General features: G+C 41.3%; 1 protein-coding gene across 5 annotated transcripts in view; it reads left to right on the top strand.

The window, feature by feature from the left end:
• Window positions 1-23,506, top strand: part of LOC110951013 (rho GTPase-activating protein 21) — a 90,929-nt gene that overhangs the window by 40,594 nt on the left and 26,829 nt on the right. For 3 of the 5 annotated variants that reach the window (XM_022193907.2, XM_022193909.2, XM_022193908.2), the window contains exons 1-6: window positions 1,078-1,665; window positions 5,915-6,103; window positions 9,294-9,315; window positions 20,553-20,645; window positions 22,340-22,418; window positions 22,739-22,793. In XM_022193907.2, coding sequence (XP_022049599.1) covers window positions 1,354-1,665; window positions 5,915-6,103; window positions 9,294-9,315; window positions 20,553-20,645; window positions 22,340-22,418; window positions 22,739-22,793 — 750 coding nt within the window. In that variant the 5' untranslated portion in view covers window positions 1,078-1,353. Of the gene's footprint in view, window positions 1-1,077; window positions 1,666-5,914; window positions 6,104-9,293; window positions 9,316-20,552; window positions 20,646-22,339; window positions 22,419-22,738; window positions 22,794-23,506 lie in introns of those variants that run through there. The other 2 variants (XM_022193911.2, XM_022193910.2) reach the window with 1 other exon arrangement.

The raw sequence follows: 23,506 nt of genomic DNA on the forward strand, positions 1-23,506 counted from the left end.
TTTAAGAAAAACTTCAAAAACATGAACTTGAATGATTATTTGCACTGTCAGTTAATTCGTCAGTTAATCAGTTAGTTGTTTGGTCAATAAAATGTCAGAAAATGGTGAAAAATCTAGTTTCCCAAAGCCCGTGATGACATAAAGAAACCAGAAAAGATTCCAATTTAAGAAACTGAAATCAAAGGATTTAGATGTTGATTCTATAAAAAAACTCAAATCGATTAATCGAATATTAAAATAGTTGCTCACAGCAAATATTTTAACCATTCCTGTTTCACTGTCCTATGAAAATTAAATGCTGGGATTTGCTTTTTATTTGACTTTGTCACTCGTACACTGGTGAAAACTGGTTACAAAACTGAAGCAGTGACGGAGGCTGCAAGTTAGCTTTAACAAGACAGCCCATATACATTACATCTGTTGCATTACTCATCCTTATGTAACCGTGTTTGACTGCACAGTCTCTGTGAATCAAGCAAATAAATAAATATACATGCAGCAGTAACTGTGTCTTTATGCAACTGCTGGCATTCCCTCTGACCACCACGTGTGCGACCGAGGCATTAGTTCTTTGTAGTTGCCAGATGAGCTGCAGGCATGCAAAGGTGGGTGGACTAGTTATGCTTTTGTAGATTTCACAGGACCCATATGCTTTCTTATCTGCTTTTGGGCCACTTGACTTCTTGTATTATCTGTAAAAACAATCTATGTTATTCCTGTCTGCTAACAAATAACAGCTTTGAGTGGCTTCTGTTTCCTACTCTGAAAACTTTTTGAGTTTTCTCCATATTTACCTTTGACGCCTGTGTGCGTCCTGTTTCCTCCCTTCATTTGTTCTTATAATTTATTGATTAGCCTCGGCACGTGAGTCCTCTAGTGCATGCGCGTGTTGCCAAGCGCACAACAACCTAAAACTTTTAAAGGCTGGCAGCAGGAGAGTGAGAGAGGGGAGATGAAGGAGACAGGAAAGGAAGCGAATTCACTTCAGGCTGCCTGGTGTGTGTGTGCATACTTCACAGAGAGTTTTGTGTGGTGAGTGGGTGGGTGCGTCAGTCAGTCGGCCCGGACTCTCTGCAGTGCGCTCAGCCGCTGAGCTCTCCTCTCGGCTGAGTGGAAACATCATGTGTCTGTGGGACGCCCAGAGGAACAGCCCTGTTTCCCCGAACTGAGACCAGAACAGGCAGTCAGAGACGGACTGAGGACGAGAGAGGGAGCAAGATGGGCTCAGGCAGACGCTCAGAGTAGACCATCCGGTGGAAAAGAGTCTGTTAAAGACGCAGAAGCTGGAATTTTTTTGAGGATAGTTGATCTACTCAACCACCTGGACGCTACCACCTCAGACCTGGCTATGCCATGCTGGCCCAGAGGAACGGGCTCCCTCCAGGCTGTAAGCCGGTTCCTCTGAAGGATCACCCTGACCTTCGGGATGTGGATGTAAACGCAGAAGGGTGCTGCTCCCTCTCTCCATCCCCGTCATCTGGAGGTTGCCCCTGGGCTCGTCTAGCCGGGGTGGATGGCTGCTTGTCAGAGCCGTACTGTCTTTGGTTCCAGCTTTTGGCCAGAGCCTACTGGGGTGAAGTGGAATTGGGGCTCACCAGTCCCAACCGCAGCGTGTCCTGGGCTCGGCTTCGAGAAGCCTCCAGGAAGAACTGCGTTCGTTCTCGGGTAAGGATATTCTGTACGAGATGGGGAGCATCCTTGCAGTTTGACAATGTGAGGAGCCAAATTGTGATAAGGTTTCCGGCCATTTAGGAATACCCTGACTCCCCAAAGACAAACAATGCGTTTAAGGGATATCAGTGTCTGTCAGAGACATATAGGTTTACATAGGAAGCATTTGAGATTGGAGGAGAGGTTAGGGGCGGCTGCACTTTGTTGTGCTGTCTGAGGAATTTGGTGTGCGTCATCCGGCTCTCCAGCAGCAGGGTAGTCCTGTTTCACTGACCGATATCGTTTGTAACGTGAGTGTGTCTGTGTGTGTTTGGCTTAGGTTTCATTTATTGTTATTGGTCCCCATGGTGGTTTCAGACTGACACTTTCTGTTTACTGTCAGAGGACAGCATTGTTTTTTGTTCCAGCTGTGTGTATAAGATAGGCTCATATTTTCAGGATTTCTTCTAAACTAAAAGTCATTCTTTATTTTCTGTGTGGAGCGGACTAAAGCTGAGTGGAATGAAGTCAGTCATTGTTCAGCGTTGGGCCTAAGCAGGGACTTAAAGGCATATTTTCCTATGATAATGTGAATAAGGGTGACTAATGTTAAACCCTATGGGGAGAGAAGTTTGGAAAGAAAAAACAACACTGCGAAAGCTGTGGAGCGGTAACCAAGGGTGACTCACACTCTAAAAACAAAATAGTTTGGAGAAAAGCTGAGTCCACAAGTAATGCTATTCAAATTTAGTCAAACTCCTCACCTCATATACATAAAGAAGCAGGAATAGGCACGCAAATGTAGCATCCTGCAGGCTGTGGCACCATATGGCTCCACACACATCAAACCCTCGGCGTGCACATAATGGTGGCTGTTTTGATGAACAGATTGCATGCATAATTGAGCGGTATTTATCAGGCAATTGTGTGAGCTTGTTTGGAACGGATTTACAGTATTGTACCTTTTGAATAAGTCTTTCCTGAGGCATTGTGGGAATTTACAACAAAGGTAGTTACCCTTCACACCGTGCTTTACTGCTGCTTATCCTGCTGTATTATTCAGCATGTTATATATATATATGTAGAGAGAGAGAGAGAGAGAGAGAGAGAGAGAGAGAGAGACCGGATGGAAAATGTGTGCGTACCTCCGCCATGTAGCGTTTAGGCCAAATGGCCTAGCTGTTGCATAATGTAACACTAAGTTTAAGCACAAAATCAAAACAAACAGCAGAGTTGCACTTTCTCAGCTCCTTTCCCTCCTGCCTTCTTGCTCTCTCAGTTACATTATGGCTTGCGTCCAGCTCCACACCGCTGGGTATTGGTGGTGATTTCACTCGTTATACCATCAAGCCCACACCCATCCCAGCCTCAGGAGGCTTCTACATCTGCTGCTCCCAGACAGGCAGAGGAGAGATGTGGAAAGAAAAGCCAGAGGGGTGGTGGGGAGAGAATGTCTTTGTTTTGGATCCATACCTAAGATGTATTTTGGTAGGAGAAGAGCCTGCGGAGAGATCTGGGTTGAGGCTGAAACTCTTGGCAGTGCTCTCGTAGCCTGGAGCCGCTATGGTAGTGTTAGCAATAACCGCTAACGCACACCCTGTGGTGTCGTGGTTTAGCTTCATCATTGCTTTGATGATGGATGTGACAGTGTTCAGACAGCTCACAGCAGCAGCAAAAGATCAGCGATGGGGCAACACTGAGTAGCTGTGATTAGCAGTTACAAAATATTTCCAGTTTTATGTGGAGGGTCATGTTAAATCTGGCATTAAAAAGTTTTGGTTTGGAGATTTTTTTTTAAAATTATGGATTGAAAATGGAAGTCCTGAATGATGTATTTCATATCTCAATTCTTGTCAGACTTGACATTTGTGGACCAAACACCAGAAAATCAACACTCCTGAAGACGTTATACTCACAAATATTGAATGTTTTGATTATGGATTAACATGTTTTCTTCATTAATTGGTTCAACGTTTTGTCTTTGGCCCGAGAATTGTAATTTCCCAAATTCAAATTACTGGAATTGTTCAAATCTAGGTCCAAAACCTGAAGATGTTGGAGTTGCTATAATTTTAGTCAAGTCAATTTCTTAAACTTTAGAAACCGGAAACGTCAGATTTTAGCGTTTTTTCCTGAACTAAATGTGTTAAATTGCGTAGTGGTTTTCTGTTGCTATCATATCAGTTTGTTCAACTATTTCCCGACATGCTCGTTCTCTTGTTTCTTAAAATGTTCCTGCAAGATCGCAGATTTAGTTACAGAAATTGTCACATCTTATCGCGTAGCAGCCGTCTGTTAACTCCTAGATGCGACCACCTGTGCTCCTTTTGTGTGTTTGTTTTTCGTCGCTCTTGTAGCATGACGTACACAAAGCGAACATGGAGTGACTCAGCTACAGGTGCCACCTCAGACTGAATCAGCGTGAACAGCTTAACGTTACAGAACATTTAAGTTAAGGGTTCTCCAGCCGACAGAGAGCATGTGTTGTGTTATGTGGGCTTCAAAGTATCGTTATGCAAGAGGAGGGCTGCCAGCGTTTAGGGGTTGTTTTTATCCTGTGTTAGTCACAGTAGGAATGTAGAAGATAAGTCTGTCATCACGCAAACACGCAAAATAGCCCCGCAAAGCCCCAAATGCGCAATAACTGAAGCCATATGTATAGCTGTATAGAACTAGGGGCTGCAACAAATGGACCTTAAATGATCATCCTGAATATTTTGACTGATATTTTGATTTTAATCCTGACTCAGGAGCGACATTATTTGACTGTTTCACGTAACAACATCATGCACTATAAGTGAAGTGAGATGTTTCTGTATTTGCAGGCATGCTATGTGCTGTATGTATTCAAAAACATGCTACTATGCAAGTCTCACCTGTCATAATCAACAGCTTTTAGAGTGTGCTAACTGCTTCTTACAGATGTTATTTTAATCGTCTACTGTGATAGTATCAATTTGCCATAGTGTGACAGCAAAAAGATGCCAAGAGCAGTTATTTGCGCAGTATTATTTGCCAAAGAAACACATGAAAACCTCAGAACTGACAACAAAACCTCGTGCTGACCACGAAACGACACCGTGTTGTTCAGCTTTAACAGCCTGCTCTTCTGTGATACCTGTGAAGAATCGTCAACAAGGGACTTCTTGTGTTTTTGATGAATGAGACCAATGTGTTCTCCAAAAACACGCTTGTCTTTGTTTTAGCAAAAAACCGCCTCGTTTTACTCAATCACCGGGTTTGATGTCAGCGGACTCACTGTACTTTTATGTGGCTCTGAGTTTGCTCTCACATGGAAATGGTAGTTTTACCGTCACGTTGCATCGATCTGTAGCAGTGGTTCCCAGCGTTGAGGTTAGGATCCCCCGATGGGACGCCAAGATTAATTTTCGGGGGTGAGATGATGATTTAAGGGGAAGGAAGGAGAAAAATGTCTCTGTTGCATAATATTATGTACATTTTTGCTGACTTGCATTGATCTTTATCTGGTTAAATACAGCATACTTTTACTGTATAGACCCCTATGGTCTGAGAGGTTGACCTGCTTACTGGGAATGACTGCTTTCTCTGGGAAACACTAACAATGCATAGTTGGGAATTAATTAAATGGTTGACAAATACTTGAATAACTGTTGCAGCTCCATTTACATGCAGGCATTAGCTTGGCTGTGTTACATCTGAGACAGCACTTACGTGACGTTGTACATTAGCACAACAACGATTATCTTAAACATTTAGTCGGATTAGTTCAGTCAGCTATTCACACTCATTTATTTTATATTGCTGCATAACATAGCCATTGCATGGGATGAGAGGTCACAAGTTTGAAGCAAAAATGCTCTAAAGCTACAATTTGATTTTCAGTTATCATCTACTTGAAGCTACGACCGATGCCTGTTTAGCTTAGCTTAGCTTAGCTTAGCTTAGCGCAAAGACTGGAAGTGGAGGAAAACTGCTAGCCTGTTCTGTCCAGTGGTTTAGTGCAGATCTTTCCAGCTCACTTTAATCAAGACAAGCACATCATATCATAATCGTACAACAAATGCAGAAGGAAAACAAAACAGTTTCACCTGTTCTGACTTGCTTCACCATACAGAAATGAGAGTAGGATCTTCTCATCCAACTCTAAACACGAAAATGAATAAGCATATCTCCCAAAATGTCAAACTATTTCAAAAACACCTCCATTCACCAGTGTACCTTCTTTGCTACATATATTCTGAAGATCAGCTCTTAAATGCCTGTTTGTTTTTCCCGTTTTCAGGCCAAGCAGAAGGATGGGCGCGACCAGAGCGAGGCGTCGGCGATGGCTTCTCCTGGGGCCGAGGAGGAGCCTTTCTCCTGGCCGGGGCCCAAAACGCTTCACCTGCGCCGGACATCCCAGGGCTTCGGCTTCACGCTGCGACACTTCATCGTCTACCCGCCCGAATCTGCCGTCCACAACTCATTAAAGGTGACAGAACGCCTTCTTTTACCTTTCTGATGACATATCAAAACAACAACTTCATGCCATCTAATTCAACGTACAGCTCATACGTTTTTTAAGTGAGCAACATTTTCTAGAAAGTTTGAATAAGAAAATATCCTAAGCTGCCAAAGTAAATAAACTTTTGTTGACTCAAGTGATGTAAGCTTGAAGCCAGAAGCATCTGTCTTAATTTAAGACACTGTCATAAGAATGCATACACAAACAGACATTGAATGAGAAACAGATGAACTGATCACTGACCACTGGCAGGTTTCTCAATTGATTTAGCAAATTAAAGTTGATTTTAATTCATAGTTTAAGACGAAACAGGGTTTGTTTTTTTTAGGCTGAAATGGATTATTATGTAAATGATTCGCCTTTTATGGGGGAAAATGTTAATATACAGTATTTCTATAACATTTTAAAATATTGAAGGTGTTAAAGCAAAATCTCCATTTCATGTAAATGTCTTTCTTCCAGTCATTGATGCTTCTTGTCCTCTAAGCTAACTTTGGCCTCGCTGTCAAGGGCCAAGAAATTATAGCTACTGGTCAGATTGTAATCTTAAACTGTGACTTCATTTAGCTTTTTGATGTCAACTCGGATTAGAAAACATCAGATTTGTGTGACACCGGGGGGAAGTATAATCAGAATTATGATGTTCAGCTGCTGTTTGAACATCGCCCCAAGAAAACAGTTAAGACAGTAGAACTCCTTGTACATGCACATTTTCATAATATACTGTCTTCACAGAAAGAAAGTGTTTTCTTACAGTATAAAGTTCTGCAGACATGGGAACAGCACAACCATGGCTGGAAGTGGAGAGAACTCACAAATGGTTTCTGGACATTACAGCAATGTTTAAATGCCATGAATTAATAAAGATACATTCATTTCTTTGATTATTTATTGGAGCAGAGCGGAAAAACCCTGACTCAACTTGTAAAATAGTTTGCCAAGCGCCCACAGGTGTTTCAAATACTAGAAGAAGACTCTACATACTACAAATATTTTTCTACTGACACTTTAATTTATTGCCCTGGTCCTCCCACCTTAAAGTTCAGCCCAGGTCGGCTGAAAACTCCCGAATTTTTGTCATATGACGATTGGTCGCAGCTCAGTCACTAGTGGCTTCATGGTTGTGCCAATTAATGCAGAATTTTTAGCTTTTAGCAGAATATGGTTAGTTGAAAATTATTTTATATGCGAGACATGTAAATAATATTTTTGTATTTTTTAACAACAGAATGGCATGTCACAGATAAACAATTCATAGATTGTCAGAAACTTAAAAATCCATCCATTTGTTCCACTTTTACGGTTTCAAGTTCTGACAAATAATGGAATTTTGACTTTTTTTTTTCAAGATGACATGCCTCTAAAACCTTCTAAAGCGTTTTCTCTTTCAGTTAGCATGATGTGTTTAGTCCCTGTATTGTTATTTTTATATGGCAGTTGTTTTTCAGAGCTCTTTCCTGACTTGCATCATCCCACCTGGGAACTCTTCCAGCCGTTTTCTGGACAACATCAGTACCAATCTGTGCTCTGGTATTAATCCTGACGTTAAAGCACTTCCGGCCTCTAATGGGCACAGACTAACACGGGGGCTAAAGGGCTTTGGGTGCATACGACTGGGCTCCTTTAATGGGAAAATGCGCTGGCGTTTTCAGTCGGCTCTCTCAAAGCTTATCGTGGCCTCCCTCATATTAGTTTTTGCTAGTGATAATTCAGGATAAGTTTGGTTTACTTTTCTCTGAAGTGTATTTTGACAACCTCCTCTGTTTGCACAGAAGGATTTCCTACAAAGTTAGTATAGCACGTTCGGTTTATAGCTTTTGGCTCCGGTTCTGCATGTTGAAAGAGAAACTATGGCACGACAGTTTCAGACATTTGTGTAACCAAAGAGATAGAGGGTTTCTCCCAGAGGTGTTCTTGGGTATCAGTGTTGTTTCGGGCCCTTTAATGTCCAGTCTGGGCCAGTTTGTTCTGCTGTGAGTCTCATAAGATGTGATGGTTCCACTATTTAACTGACGTTAGATAGAGTTTGTTCTCTAACATGCAAACTGAAGGAGATAAATTAGCTTCACTCTTAGCTACAGTGGCATAAAGGTTTACACTAAGAGTGGACTTCACTTGTTTCCTGGAAATATTCAAACTGAAACCTTAAATTTCAGCCGCACTCATTGTAAACCCTAACCAGCTCTCTTATTACATAACCTCAGCTGACAGGGGGAGGAGGAGGGTGAAAAAAGAAAAATCCTTGTACACCCATCACTTCTCATTGTAATTACTTTTAGGGTCTTGGATCGGAGCTCTTGACTAATCGCAGTTTGGGGTTAGCTTGAAGAGGGTCAGGCCGTCTTACGGAAAGCCTTGGGAGAGCGAGGAGTCTTAAAGGATCCATGGAGAACATATGTGTCACTGAGGGGAGGTGGATTAAAGCGGGAGTATGTGGGTTTGAACTGGGGCTCTGAGCTGAATTAAGGTTTTACGTGTTGAGGAAATGGAAAAACACAGACATGGCTGTGAAGTGGCTTCTTTTTCCTGTTAACTGTAACAGAGAGAGCTGTTTTAATGACAGGCCTGTGCAACAATGAAGCACTGCTCTAAATAACAGTTATTTGGATTATCACTGTTTTAAGGGTTGATACTGTATGAAAAAATGAATATTTTGGATGCTAATACTAATGTTGTATCATTACTGTATTTAGCATGTTGCTGTTGTGCCGCTGTTTTACTTTTGCTGGTGTCTTACTGCAGAAGTAGCCTGAATTTAGTCACACTTTTATTTCTTATGAATGTTATCGTTTTTGAGCAATATGGTAAAGAAAATTCAGACAAATTTCAAGGTGATATCTTGTAAAATCCAAATCTATTCCATCTATAATGATATCTAAAACAGCAGTAGCAAATATTTGGCTTTTTTGACTCATTAGATTTGTTGCTTCTTTAATCTTTATCAACTAGTTGATTAATTTTCTGATGGTTGCAGATACATAAACTTTTGTGGAAAGTTGGGATGAGATAAATGATTTGTTTGCTTGATATATTCAAGTCAAGCTGTTTTGCATATACATGTGAGGAAATAAGGAAATAAACCATAAAAAGAAAGAAAAACTGCAATGAAGCCAAATCACAATGCATCTGCCTGATTTGTTTTCTGTCTTATTTTCAGGATGAAGAAAATGGCAGCCGAGGTAAGTGTCAAAGACTTCTTTTATTTCATTTCTGCGTGCTTTAGAGATGTGAGCTGTGAGCTGGGACCTCAGGTGTTGCAATGAGAAAAGCACAGAAACCATTTACTCTCAGCTTCTCCTCAGTAGCTCCACTGAATTGCCATCAAATTAGGATTGACAGTCTATTACTCTGATGTATTCTCACTGCTTGTAGATTGAAATTGACACATTTTGATGGCTCTTTGTGTCTTGGGTTAAACATGTTATTAACACTGACTAGTGAAAAAGCAGCTTCCACTCAGGAATTGGTTGTAAAACCTTTAAAAAAACAACAGGTGACGTTGTTGCCAGGCGGGCAGGCAGTGTTGCAGTTTGGCGTTTAAACTCCTTCAGAGTGGCGGTCGGAGCTGCCTGTGCTGTTAGCTTGGCAAGGCCTCAGCATTCCTCGGAGCATCCGGCTTGTCATTCCAGTCCCTCAGTATTCTGCTCACGTCTGCAGCCCAGCGTGAATGCAGGAGGATCGCTCTGCTGCTCCTCATCAGAAACCTTCTTAAACAAGCCCGCAGCACGTCTCGGCACATGGAAACTCAAAGCTCATGTACATGCAGCTTCCATAAACACACACGGACCGAACAGCAACAATGCGGTCTTACAGAAATAATCCGTTACAGTTTTATTAAAGCAACCGTTGTGTTTTCAAGTGATGTAGCCCGCTATGGATGTTTCCTACACCACAGTTTGTGTATTTCCTTGTCTAAGCTTCTTTTAAAAACCACACACCAAGTTTTTGTTCGCATGGATGCAGGAGGAGGAGACGATAACCATCATTAGCTGTTTGTTTGCCTTGTAATGGCTCCAAAGCCTTCCCAGGTGTGTTTCAGTAAGTTATTACGGCATGAGCAGACAGTGAAAGTGAAGAATCCAGGGTTAGAGGAGGGTGAGCGGAGCGCTTCGTGATAAATCTGACTCTTAAATGCCTCTCGACGGGAAATTGAGAGATTCCTGTAAGTGTCCCTCATCATCCCTCTTGGCCCGTGGTGTCACATTCCTCATGCTACCCCCTCTCCACCCTTTTTAACCCCGCCGTATCCAGCCGACTCATTCAACGCAGGCCTTAAAACATTAAACAACACACACACGGGGCCCTGCTGTGGCAAGAGGAAACTCTTTCGGGAATAAGTGTCTGCACATTCCTGCATGGGAGTATTAGACACTTTATGAACTTAGATTCCTTTGTGTGACTCTACCTGAAAGCAGTCGTGTAAAGCTCATGTGCGACTGGCTTCTCGTGCCATTAAATCCTGACGTGATAAGTCCTGGAGAAGCATCTCAAAGCTGAATGGATGCAGAATAATGATGGCCGCCTGGAGAGCTCCCCTCCCGCTGCCACAGGAAGTCGCCTGGCTCGCTTCCAGCCTCTCATAAATCCGTCTTTGCCTCCCAGCGGGTGTCGAGACCCGGCGGTGGTGATGATGCTGGCAGGTAGCAGGATGTCAGAAGCTGATGTCAGGAACGTCAGGAATTTACCAGAAAGGCTACAACAAGGAGCACCGAATGATTCATGAATAAATATTCAGACTGGGAGTATAATCGAAATGATGCGATTGTTGTAAATATTGGAATTAGTGTCTTCAAATATTCTTATTAGGTTAAACATAACCATTGAATTATCCGAAAAATGCATTGCTGCGTAGTTCAGTTGGTACAAAGACGGACGATCTTCACGTGACAGCGAAATATTTGGAAATAGGACCAACGCGAAGCATGAAATTTATGAAAAAACAAAATAGTTTGGTGAATGTCATCGAGATAATTTTGAGTTGGGTTATTTAGTAAATTACTCTCCTTCTCTGTTTTTTGTGTTCACATTTTCCTTCTGAGGTTTGACCCTTAAAAGTCATTTTGACAGAATAAGACACTAATCTAAAAGTTTAGTATTGATTTTTTTTATTATTATTAAGATGTCAACTTTGGCTCATTCAGATCAAACAGAGCAGCCATTCATGTTACATTGTTAGAGAGAGACAGCAGTTTGGATGAAATGCAAGAACAAAACTTAATAGTGTGACCAAAATTGTGTTTTGTGTCAAGTATTGTGTAGTGACAATTGAGGAAAAACTGTTCATTTCTGTTATTCTGTTGAATTCTTGCTTAAACTTTGTGGATGATTGTACCTCACTTCAACTATTTAGCTGTGATAGCTAGCATTATTGTAAATGCTGCAGCTAATTAGAGTGTTGGATAAAATGGTGCTGTAATGGCAATTGCAGTGTTTTAGTCCCTGTTACAGCAAAATGCAAAAGTCTTGTGCCTTCTAAACTTTGTCAGTGTTTCGACAAAGTCACAATGAGCAAAATATATAATATGTAAGTGGAAGTGTACGCTGAGATTATTGCAAGACCTTTGCAATATCTCACAAGTTTAGGACACAATGATTGAAATCTGCTATAAAATGGACAAAGCCCTCCCTCTGCCTGTGCTCCCTCTCCCCTCCACGTTTCATTAAATTCAGCCTGGCAGTTTTCTCATTGTCTTGAAATCATTCCTCCGTTATGTAATTGTTAGATCATGTGGGACCTGTGGTTTCCCGCCAAAAAATTGTCATCATACTGTATGGATGTCCTCTGATCTACCTGCTTAAACAGACAGAATGTTCCATACTGTAGAGGACAAGAAATTCATTTTGTGGTCAATTTTGTTTTATTAGTGAAAGACTGGCAGGCGTCTTTGTAAAAGAAAACATCTCGACAGCTGAATGCACAGCTTACAAGGTCAGTGCAGTCGCTGTTCTGGAGGTTTAGATGATATCGTGGTGTTTACACACTTTGCTTGACTTTTTATTTTTTTAAATGTCACCACTTCAAGGCCAAAAAAGTTGAAATTTAAAGTTAATCCTTTTCCTCTTTGCTCGGTTAGCTGTGTGTGCTACAAAACAACATGCAGCCAAATACCGAGACCCAACAAGCGACCTCCAGCGAAACGAATAAAGATGTTTTCACTTCCCGACATTTGGCTTTGGTGTTATTTCTGACTGATGTGTACAAATTGTTATCGTTGCTACGTGACAACCGTGGACACCGCTGATCGCAATGGTTGCGAACGGCTCCAAAACACTCGTCAAACACACGCCGTCTCACACAATACCAGACAGATAACGCATCCCATGTGCTTGGTTATTTTAATGTTAAGAAGAAGAAAAACAGAAAGTTGCATTCTGTGCTCCAGGTCTGTGGAGTTCACTGCAGCCTCCCCAGCACGCTGCAGTCAAGTTTATTTGCTTGACTCTGGGCCAGTGTGTGTGATGAGGCTGTTGGTGTTTGGAGAGCAGAACCGGGGGGGGGGGGGCAGCTGACCGCATGTTGACTAGCTGGGTGTTGCCGCTGGAAACACTTCAAACCTCCAGAAAAGCACACACACACACACCGATGTAGATACACACAGACAAACAAACATAAACATGGATGTACGGTACGCGGCGCAGACACAGGACCAACACGGATCCTCCTTGCTTTGCGTGGATCTGTTTGTTTCCTTTCACAGCCGTTGTGTACATACCATGCGACTGTTATCCCAAATCTTCCTCTCTATCTGACTTCCTCTCCTCTTCTGTCTGTCTCTCCCTTTCCTGTATGTCCTTTTGCACTTCGGCGGTGTGTTCTAGCGAGCTGTCGAAGGGTGAAATCCGAATGAGGCGTCCTGTGAGACGCTTATGAAACTGCGCAGCGAGAGAAGCAACATAAAAATTTCTCCATCTGTTCAAATATTTGTTTTGCATTCAACGCGAGACTCGCTTCTCCGCAGATACCAGCTTTATTTCCTCCCTCTTTCTTTCTATTTGGTCAGTTTTCGGTTCGTTCCCATAGAGTCTGCAGAGGGAACATAATGCAGCTCGAGCAAACAGAATTCCCCTGTATTCTCAAGTGGGCTTTTTATTGCCCCACCTTTTTTAACAAAGATGCGTCCAAAGTTTTGTCTTTTCACTTATGTTTTCCCTCCATTTCTTCTCACACTGCCTTCTCCATTTCTGTTTCTGTCTAGATCTATTTTCTCAGCGACTACTTGACATTTTGGAGTTTTGTTACCTTTAGGCCTCACACTGAACTCCCCAAATGTCGTTTCATTTTCATCGCTTATGTTCCTCTCATTTATTTCTGCCTCAGAGTACTCGATTGCTAGCTGATTACAACGACTAGCCACAAATTTTGTGGATGCGCCCTTTGCGTTACCAAAAGAACTGTGACTCATGAGGACATGGATCGAGCTTGTTCTGGCGCGTCATACAGATGCTTTGGATTTGGATCTGGGGAGTTTGAAGGTTGGACCAGTGACTTAGGCTCTTTGCTGTGTTCCTCGAGTCATTCATGTGTAGTTTCTGCAGTGTTATTTGACCACTAGTGGCTTCAATTTCATTTTGCATCAGTGCAAACTAACTAAATTCCATCTCTGATTGACTGGCATTACACTTGTTTTCCGCTGACTTGTTTTAAAGTGAGGAGTTATTAGAAAGGGATCTTAAATAGCCACTGATGCTAAAGCTAAATGTAGCGAGGAAAAGTCTTCACCAGCTGACAATCCGAATAGAAAACAGCATTGTTCTTTCATTGCAGCTCTAATTTAGTCATTGTGTGATAAGGATTCATTCAAACGTAGCCCTGTTTGGTGGCATAGTTTACATACCGCTGCCAGAATGAGGACAGACTGCCGTGTTTAGCAGCACTTTCACTGCTAATGTTAGCTGTCAATGTCAACCCACTAAGCTTAACTTAAACTAATTCCTTGTTAGCTCAACTTAACCATCCCTTACACTTTATTTCTTGCGTTTTACTTTGGAAAATGCAGCAGAAACAACCCTCCACACTTCGTTTATGCGTTATTGCTCAACCGTTACCATGTGGAGAAATCTTGACACGTCTGACCCGCGTGCTTTTTTTGTTAAGCTATAATTGGACAATTATTTTCCAGAGGAGGGGTTTAGTGTAAATGGTTTCCTAGAAACAAGAGGCAGAATTCTAGGCTAAAATCACCCCATCCGTCTGCAGATGTTTGTCACTTGTTCCCTCACTTGAACTTGAACTCTCTCGGCGCATAGTTTGGCTTGTTTTACAGAAAGAAAACAAAACATTGAATTAGCTTCTTTTTTTTTTTTTGCAGTAATGTCAGTGCATATCCTCTTTCCCCTGTGTGGGTTTAGGTATTTGTAATTCTTAGAAAAACCATGATGGAAAGTTCTCCACCACCTTCCTGCCCTGGTGGGAAAAACACCAGGCGTGTGTGTGTGGTTGTGTGTTTGTCTGTTGTGATTTAGCAGCACTGTCAGGCATGTGTTTCCACATCGGCATGTCTCCCCTAGGTTAGGAATGCTGTACTCCTGGAAGTAACTTCTTATGAAATGATCCCAGGCCTGCAGGAATTTATCCCTTCTTGGTATTACACATTAATATACAGGAACATTTGCCCAAAACATCTTTTACAGACTCTCTATAAGTACCAAGAAATGTGCTTTTCAGAAATACCACCGTTGCAAATTGAGGTCATTCAGAAACAGTTTAACAAACACATTGAACCTCAAGGTCAAATTTCACTTTTTTCATTTTCTCTACCAATAGAGTTTGCTCAGTTGTCATGGCGATTGCTTTAACCATCAGCACATGGCCTAAAAAGGAGTGATGTCATAGCAGGTGGTCACATAAGGTGGAGAGGGATGAGTGTAGCCCTTTCCTCTGCTCAAAGATGGTCTTGGTCCCAAATATGAATGGAAATTAAATTCTTTGAACACACAAGGACAAGTCAGCCATTTCCATGACAACTGAGTGCAGTGTAGCTGTTCAAAAAGGTAGTAGACCCTTAGTTAGGATTTTCAGGGTCAAGAAGGAGGTTTCATGTTCAGTTTAAGTTTCTCTTGAGTATTATATGTAAAATTAATATGATTATTTTTTATTCCTAATAAATACTCGATTATTTCTTCATTTCTCGTTTGGTTTCCTGTCAAATTGATTGTTAAAATGTTTTCTTTTTAGGGATCCCGCTTTAGATACCTACATCATAGGTTTCAATTTATAATCCAGCAGTAGACTTCATGTTTCTGGTTATATCTGTGATGGCTTCTGAGGCAGGAAAAGCTGACAAAGTACAGATTATGTGGCCCCTACATTGATTCTTGTAAGTTTTCTGACTTGTACTTGCATTTTCAAGGAGCCCCAACAGCTACAAGTTTTTTCTTAACGTAATATGTCTCACTTTAAAGTGTTTAATAACCAAATATATAGCCCCTAATCAAACAGAATTGCTTGTATTTCTTGTTTATGTCACAAAATCAGGTGGACTGATGTATTTTTATTAGATTTTTAATCCTAAACATCATCGTCAATGCTGTCTTGAAAAAAGTAGCAACAGTCTGGCTGTGTTTGTTTTTTCTTTCAGTCATAGGAAAATGCCAGAAATACAGTTTACTCTCTCCTGAGGTTGATTGAACAGTGATGACAGGGGCTTCAAGGCGTATTGACTTCCCCTACTCCACTGTATGCTTTGGTTTCTGACAAAAAGCTGTGGCTGTTTACAAAGTGCAACGATTAGTGAAATGAGACCTGTCCATCTGAGACTGGCACCTACACGTCATCTCCCCGTCCGACAAAAGTCCGTTGACACAGTTTGTGTGGATGTGGGTTTGTTCAGCATTTCAAAGAGGTCAGGATTGGGGTACGCAGGTGTCTCAGCTGCGTTTAGGCTTTCAGAGTAGAGTTATGTTTGGACCGGTTTGTGTGAGCCGTACACTGTGGTTCTTTATGGGAATGAAGGAAGCAGAGGCAAAATTACAGTATTTGTTTTCATGATCTTCTGCTTTTACGCAATCCAGCTTCTTTGACCACAGACGCTGGGCTTTTTTGAGGGAAGTTGAAGTTTATGGATTTATGTGAAGTGTACTTGTGCTTTGACCTTCCTTCACTATGGGGGGGGACCTCCTTCTGCCTCACATTTTCATATTTCTCTGCTGGAAGAGACCTGCCATAGATAACCATCTAAACACAAACACTGACCTTCTCCTTAGCGTTTTAAGTGCTCATCACATCTGCGTAAGTTTTAGTGGGTTTTTTGTGTACATTCAGACATACAGAGACGCATTCAGGTGTGGTGGCTTGTAAAATGTGAGAGCGACACAAATGGTGAAGAGCAGCGAGTTGGACGGAGAGGTATTATGGCAGGGTTAATGCAGCGAGTGGGCAGCAGGCCCGGCCCTCTGTAGAATAACATTATCTAACCCAAAACAACAGGGGAGCGGGGAGCTGGCCCACACAACCAGGCCCAGCTGTGCAGCCGGGGATCACAGCCAAACCAGAGCTCGTTGAGGCAACAGAGCAGCGCTGACACTCAGGCACGCCAGCAGAAGGCCCTGTGAACTGCTAGGACCGGACCAGAAATATGCATCTATAACTGATATCTGAGCCGATATCTGTTTGTGTCTTCAACACCATCCAAACAGATAAACACTGCTGAGCAATGCAGCAGCTGCAGCGTAGATACGGCGTATAGCTGGAGCTAATTTGCAGCCTCCATCGGGCGTTTAACTCTAGGTTCAAACAGTCAAACAAGTGAGCTGATAAAACAGAATGAAGATAAAAACAGCAACACAGATAAAGCAGACTGTGTACATGATTATAGGCGCATATACGCGTTTCTGCTTTCCTGTGGTCTGTGACTTATCCTGAAAAATGGCAAAGAAACCAACTAAAATTGAAATTTTGTGGATTTGTAGCAAAGTTTCTCAATTACTGTCATTCTCAATCAACCCAAAACTTACTTTTAATGATATTTCAATCAATGACTAATTCTTTAAACTATTTTTTTCAAGCAAATATGCAAAATTTTCTGCTTCAGGCCCCTCAAGTGTGAGCTTTTCATGCTTTTTTCCCCCCTTTTACACCATAATAAGCACTATCTTTGGGTTTGTTTGCATAAAATAAGCATTTTAAAGCATTACTTGAGTTCAGGATAATCCAATCAGACATTTTAAAGCTTCTTTTCAGCAAAAAGATAATTGGAAATAGACATATTAGCACTACATTTTATTGTTAGTACTGCTTACTATCAGTAACTTTAATAACTTAAAATGACACATGCTGATGTCAGAGAATGCTTTCATACTTGGATGACAAAGGGGAAAGAATTTGCCCCATAAATAAGTAAGGCAGGCATAAAATACCCCAGAAAATTTGTTTATACGCCGTTTATTACACTAGCAACTTACATAATTCACTGAGTGGTGTTGATGTGGTAAATGTAATCTATCCGCTGTCTGCTGCAGTTTGAACAATAAATATCGGCAGTTATTTAAACATACTTTTAGCCAAGACCTGCTCTCCGTGATGTAAAAGTGGGAAGTGAATTTTTATAAGCGTGGAGTATTAAGTGTTTCGTCCGCCAGCGAAATGTTTTCCTCAAAAACCACCCAAGAGTAGCTCCAGCTATTCAGCTCTCATTCTGTGTTTCGGAGCAGCCGAGGTCATTATGAGGCGGGCTGATGTATTTCATTAATCCACACGGTAGTTTATGCTTTGCTAAGACAGTTGGGAGCATTAAAAATATCCAAAGCTTTAGATTTCCACATTTAATCCTGTTCATCCAGCTGCGGGGCATGGAAACTTGCAGAATCCAATTTGTGCTGCGGAGTTGGAGCTCGGTGAGATTGGCTCTGGATTGGGAATCCGCCTCGTACGCACACTAAGAGAGGGGAGGGGAGCGCTGGATGACATCTGTACCTGCAGCACGGGTCAGCCGTGTCCTCAGTTGTGTAGCGGTGCAGGTTGGTGTTATGCTCTGTGCCGTGCCGAACTGGAGCCACGCTGCTGAAGGTCAAGTTTTTTTGTCAGGTGATCTATCGAGATCAAAACCTGCGTGAATTAGAGCGTAAATAAAGGAGTGACCTTAACAGTTTTACACTGTACCTGTAGGAGCAGTCATTTCACAGCCTCTACTGCCTTCTGCTGGATCAAAAACAAGCCTACAGCTGCTGTCAGTCGCGCTCTATTCCCTTTGAAGTCAACATCAGATGCACTTTAAACAGGTTTTGGATGCAGTGACACTTAAAGCTCCCACTGGCTGTAGAGGGGATCAAATGTGTGACCTTTGAGTTTGCAGAGTTGTTTTTCTACCCACTGCTGTGGTGATGGTTGCATCGTTTCTGTGAGGTTTAAATAAGTCAAAATGTTTGACGTTAATCAGGCAGATGTAATTTAAACTCTTTGCTGATGTTGTTCTTTTTATTAGATATAATCGTGCAGATAATCTGGAATCAAAATATCCCATGTCTTTGATGTTAATCCTCTGTAGTAACACTATTTGCCACAGGAGGGAGGTAGTGTAGAGCTGTGGTGCAAATGGTAAATGCACCAGATTTGCTGAGTTGCAAGGAGAGAGGACATCTGAGGTGACACGCTTACATTACCACAGCCCCTGCTGGAAACATTTGCATGCTTCCTCCCAGCAGGAGTTCCACATTATATTCCTGAGATCTGGCAATAGTCGTGACTTTTAGGGAAAAAATGGCTTAAGCCCACATATAATGTTTCAGGTTTGGGTCTTGGTCCAACTTGTGTAAACTCACGAAACCTTTCCCCACCTTTGAAGTTGGTCTTTAGCAACAAACTGCATCTGCTGCAGTCCAGCTGCTCCACGCTCTACAGAATCCTGAATATCTAACGAACCTCTGGCAAGTAAATGCATATATCTGCTGCGTGAACTCGAAGCAGGGCACTCATGAAAAGAGCACGCGTACATCGTCAGCGTTCCCTGCAGAAAGAACAGCGGGATGCTCTGATTTTGCACTTCCTCGAAGCCTTTGGGCTCTGACAGGCAGCTGAAACCGGCTGAAACTGACGGTTGTGGCTCAGTGAATTCATCCTTTATGGCATTCGTTCACACAAATGTAACTGCTGTATCCACTTTTCTAATACATATACTATAAATTGTCAGAATGATCTTACACAGATGCTAATTAGCTGCGTTTGCTCCACTGTCCTGCCTCATTGCACTAGACATGACATGGTGTGATGGCTCATCTCCTGCCATATGAAACCAAACTCCCATGTGGATGCTTTGCAGGCAGCCATGTCAGCACACGGTGACCTCTTCTCGCTGTCCCCAGTAAATGGAACGACGTGATAGCAAGATGGCACGACTGACAGTGTTTTGAATGTAAAGAATCAGTTTTAGAGGAGAGGAGATGAGTTTTTCCATTTAATTAATGCTGCTAAAGAAGAGTGCAAGGCTTTTTGTTGTGCTTAGTACAGATGCAGGTCAGAAATGTGCTCAAAGAATGAGTCTATTCAAAAGACAGAATCACTTGGCAATTCCTTATAAATTTGATTAATCATTTAGGTATTTTTACAAGACATGTTACAGTTCCAGCTTTCCATGTGCTTTTCCTCGATTTGTTGTAATTTTCTAGCGTTTTTGTGGGTTTTGGACTGCTGGTTGAGAAGATATGCCTCATTACTTAGCAGCTAATTGGTAAAATAATTAGCAGAAAGTACTGTTGATACTGGCTGCACTGGATGTTGAATTATAAATACCTTTCTGAATACATTTTAGTATTTTTGAAGGACTGGAGGAGCAAAATGGATTTGCATCAGGCCGTGACAGAACCACAGAAAGCCGTAATCATGGATACAAAGACCTACTTTTTAGTACTGACAGCTCAGGTGATGTCTTTAGATAAGACAAACCAAAAGAGTTTCTCGTTTTGCTCACAAGTACTAGCATTGGTCTCACATAAACACCATCACTGAAGGAAAATGAACATTTTCATGAGTGCTGCCTAATAGTGATTTTTGTTATTGATCAATCTGCTGGCTGTTTTATCAGTTAATCATTTGGATTATGTGCTAACAGAGTCCATAATCCAGACATATTAAATTTATGATAATATAGGATGAATAACAGCAGCAAACCAAAGATACAGATACTCATATCAACTCTGAATAATAACCAAGTTTTTGTCTTTAGATGAAGCATAATATTTCGTCATTCAAAACCAGAAAATCCTCTGCATTTGCACAGTTTTATTGCATCCGATGCAATGTGAGCAACAAAAATATCAGGAAACAGTAACAACAATCAGGAAAAACTGCAGAATGTCACAGTTGAAACTAATATTTCCCCAGCGGTCCCAGTGCAGTGTGGCCTAGTTGTGACTCCACTGCTGTGTCTCTTCCTCGCCGTGTGACCAATCGCCTCGGTGCATGTGCTCTCTCTCTCGTTGCCAGGGAGACAGAGGAACCGTCTGGAGCCAATGGACACCATTTTCGTCAAGCAAGTGAAGGAGGGAGGCCCCGCCCACGGAGCTGGACTCTGTACAGGTACACAAACACACAGTCTCTAGGGGGGCCATTGAGCTCTTATGATTAACTCTGACTGTCTCACATCTGACCTCAGTTTGATGCCAAGATTTCTTCACGTTTGTACTGTAGGTAACTCCGCTTCCTCATAAACCGCCAGGCAAAACAGATCGGAGTTGCAAAACAGATGGCTGCTTTGTGGGAGGTTGAACAAAGTGTAACCGGCACGCTGTTGTTCCGACCTGAATTCCTGTTTTTCCACGTTCTCCCTTTTCATATTAATACATGAATCATTTCTAATTTTAAGCAGCAAGGATAAAAATACTTAAACTCCCTTCTTGAGGAAAGAAAAACGAATCGGCTCCTTCCCTGAAATGGAGGTGATGTCTGAAGCTCTGTGCTGTCAGTGCTATTGCCAGGTTAGCACTCTATTACAGGAAATGTTAAGCAGTCTCGACAAGCCCTCTAAGCTGTCTGCTTTTATCTGTTTGCTCTCCTCTGCTCTCCTGGGACAGGGGAGTGCACTGTTTTCCCACAATTATCTGGTTTCTCCCCTAAACACACCTCGCCTCTCTTCCTGTAAGATGGCCATCTTCAGAAACCTTGAATGGAGATGGATCCTAACATGAGCTCTGTAAAATAAACAGGTCTCGGTTTTACTATTCTTCTTTGATCTGAACACAAATCTGTGTTTCTGCGGGAGGGAATCACTCCAGAGTGGTTTCTTAGTCAATAATCATATTGACCACTTTTCAGGTTGTTCTTATAACCCTCGTGTCGTCCTGCAGGTCAAATTGATCTGTTTTAAAGTTTGAAAATGTGGAGAAAAAATATGTATTTTCACAATGAAACTTCTGATGTCCACATTTTCAACATTTTTGGGAAATCTTTCTACATTTTTTGGTGGAAAAAAAGAAATGTTTAAAATGTTTAAGAACATTTACAAGGCAAGGCAAGGCAAATTTATTTATATAGCACATTTCAACAACGAGGCGATTCAAAGTGCTTTACAAAGACATTAAGACAGAGGATGACAATTATTAAAGGAAAAACACAAGAAAACATTTATGAAATCATTAAAAAAAAAGGCGAGACAGTAAAAAAATCAAAAACAGAAGTCAGAAAACCAGGGCAATTATTAAAAGAAAAACAGAACAGTAAAAAGATCAAAAACAAGAGTCGGAAAACAAGGGCTGTTTAAAATAACTGTCATAAAATAACTGTTAAAAATAAGATTTAAAATAATTTAAAATACTTTAATCAAAAGCAGCTGAGAACAGGTACGTCTTAAGAATGGGAAAACAAAACAAAAAAAAACACAAAATCCAGCGATTTTTTTTGTGAATGTTCTTAAAGAAAATAGAAGTTTTACTGATATGTATGTAATCGCTTTAGATATTTTTAGGATTTTTTTGGAAGATTTTTCCTAATTGTTTTGAAAATATTAAGCATTTTCTTGCCAAATTTACGGGGATTTCTTAAAATAAAACTTTTAAGAGAAAATTGAGGAATTATTGGAATTTTCTTCCTGAAGGTTTTGCAAATTTTCAGAAATTTGGGGAATTTTTTTGCTGAATTTTTGAATTTCTTTCAGACGAGGAAACGATATTTTTTGGTGCCTGTAAATGAGGACAACAGGCGGGTTAAACAGAGACGTGTGCCGCTTTTTTGCAATAAATAACAGGTTTGTGAAATATTCTCTTAATTCTGCGCAGGGGATCGGATAGTGAAAGTGAACGGAGAAAGCATCATTGGAAAGACCTACTCGCAAGTCATAGCCTTGATCCAGAACAGGTGAGATCGCCATCACTGCACACTTTATTTTACGGTTCACTTTAAGGGAAATATGCTCCGAATGAAACTCTGAGTGAGTCAGAAGATCTAATCTGTTCGCTGCGTGTTTGTGGTCTAATAACGGTAAAGGAGGCCGAGTCATTGAGAAACACGCTTTTCCTTATCACTGACTAGCACACATTCATTCACACTTCATTAAATTGCAGCTATTAAACTCTATATTTTAGAGAGTAAAATCTGTTCTCCTGAGAGGTATCCACAGTTCGAACCTTGTATCATAACAGTCTCCTTCTTTCCGTCTTATTTTCATCGTCCGTCAGCGATGCTTCGCTGGAACTCTGTGTGATGCCAAAGGATGAGGACATTTTGCAGCTGGTAAGCATTCATTCATCAGTAAATATTGCAAGTGCTCGCAAAAATGTGCCATTTATAAAAATCTAGAGACAAAATCTGCAGCCCCTTTTTTTTTTTAAAGGAGCATTAGGTTTATGTTATTTTATTGATTAGTTTTGCTCACTGAGAAGAAAAATATTTTTCTGCAGAATTACTGTTACACCAAAATGCCTTTCAGCATTTGTCACCACGAATTGATACTTTAATGTTTGTTTGTTAATGTAATTGTAAGTTATTTGCTGTCATTTTGACTCAAAGCATTATGCTAAGCTAAGCTAAATACATCCTGGTTGATTCTGGTCATGCTAACTTTGTTTTACCCCCCCCCAATATCACAATGCTGTCAGCGTCAGAGACTAACCACTTCAAATAAACAATTAGCAAGCGTAGTGTTACCTTTGTAAATCTGTGCCTCTTGATTATATCGAGACCTCTGTTTTAGGTGAAGTGTCTTCAATCTGACCTCGTTTGTATCTGGTAACTAGCTCGTCACACCCAACCAGCTCTGTAGCTCTGTCATGTTATCATGTCATTGTATTCTTGCAGTCTGGAAATTTGCATACACAAACCAATTTATCTGGTATGTCACTACCTCTCCGCTATGCAGACACTAAAGGGAAAGGAATTCACAGCTTCACACATGCAAACAAACTGGCAACCGAGTATCCAAAAGTGGCTGCTGCTGAAGGCCCGTT

The sequence above is a fragment of the Acanthochromis polyacanthus genome, chromosome 20 (genome assembly GCF_021347895.1).
Source record: "Acanthochromis polyacanthus isolate Apoly-LR-REF ecotype Palm Island chromosome 20, KAUST_Apoly_ChrSc, whole genome shotgun sequence".
Classification (NCBI taxonomy): Eukaryota; Metazoa; Chordata; class Actinopteri; family Pomacentridae; genus Acanthochromis; species Acanthochromis polyacanthus.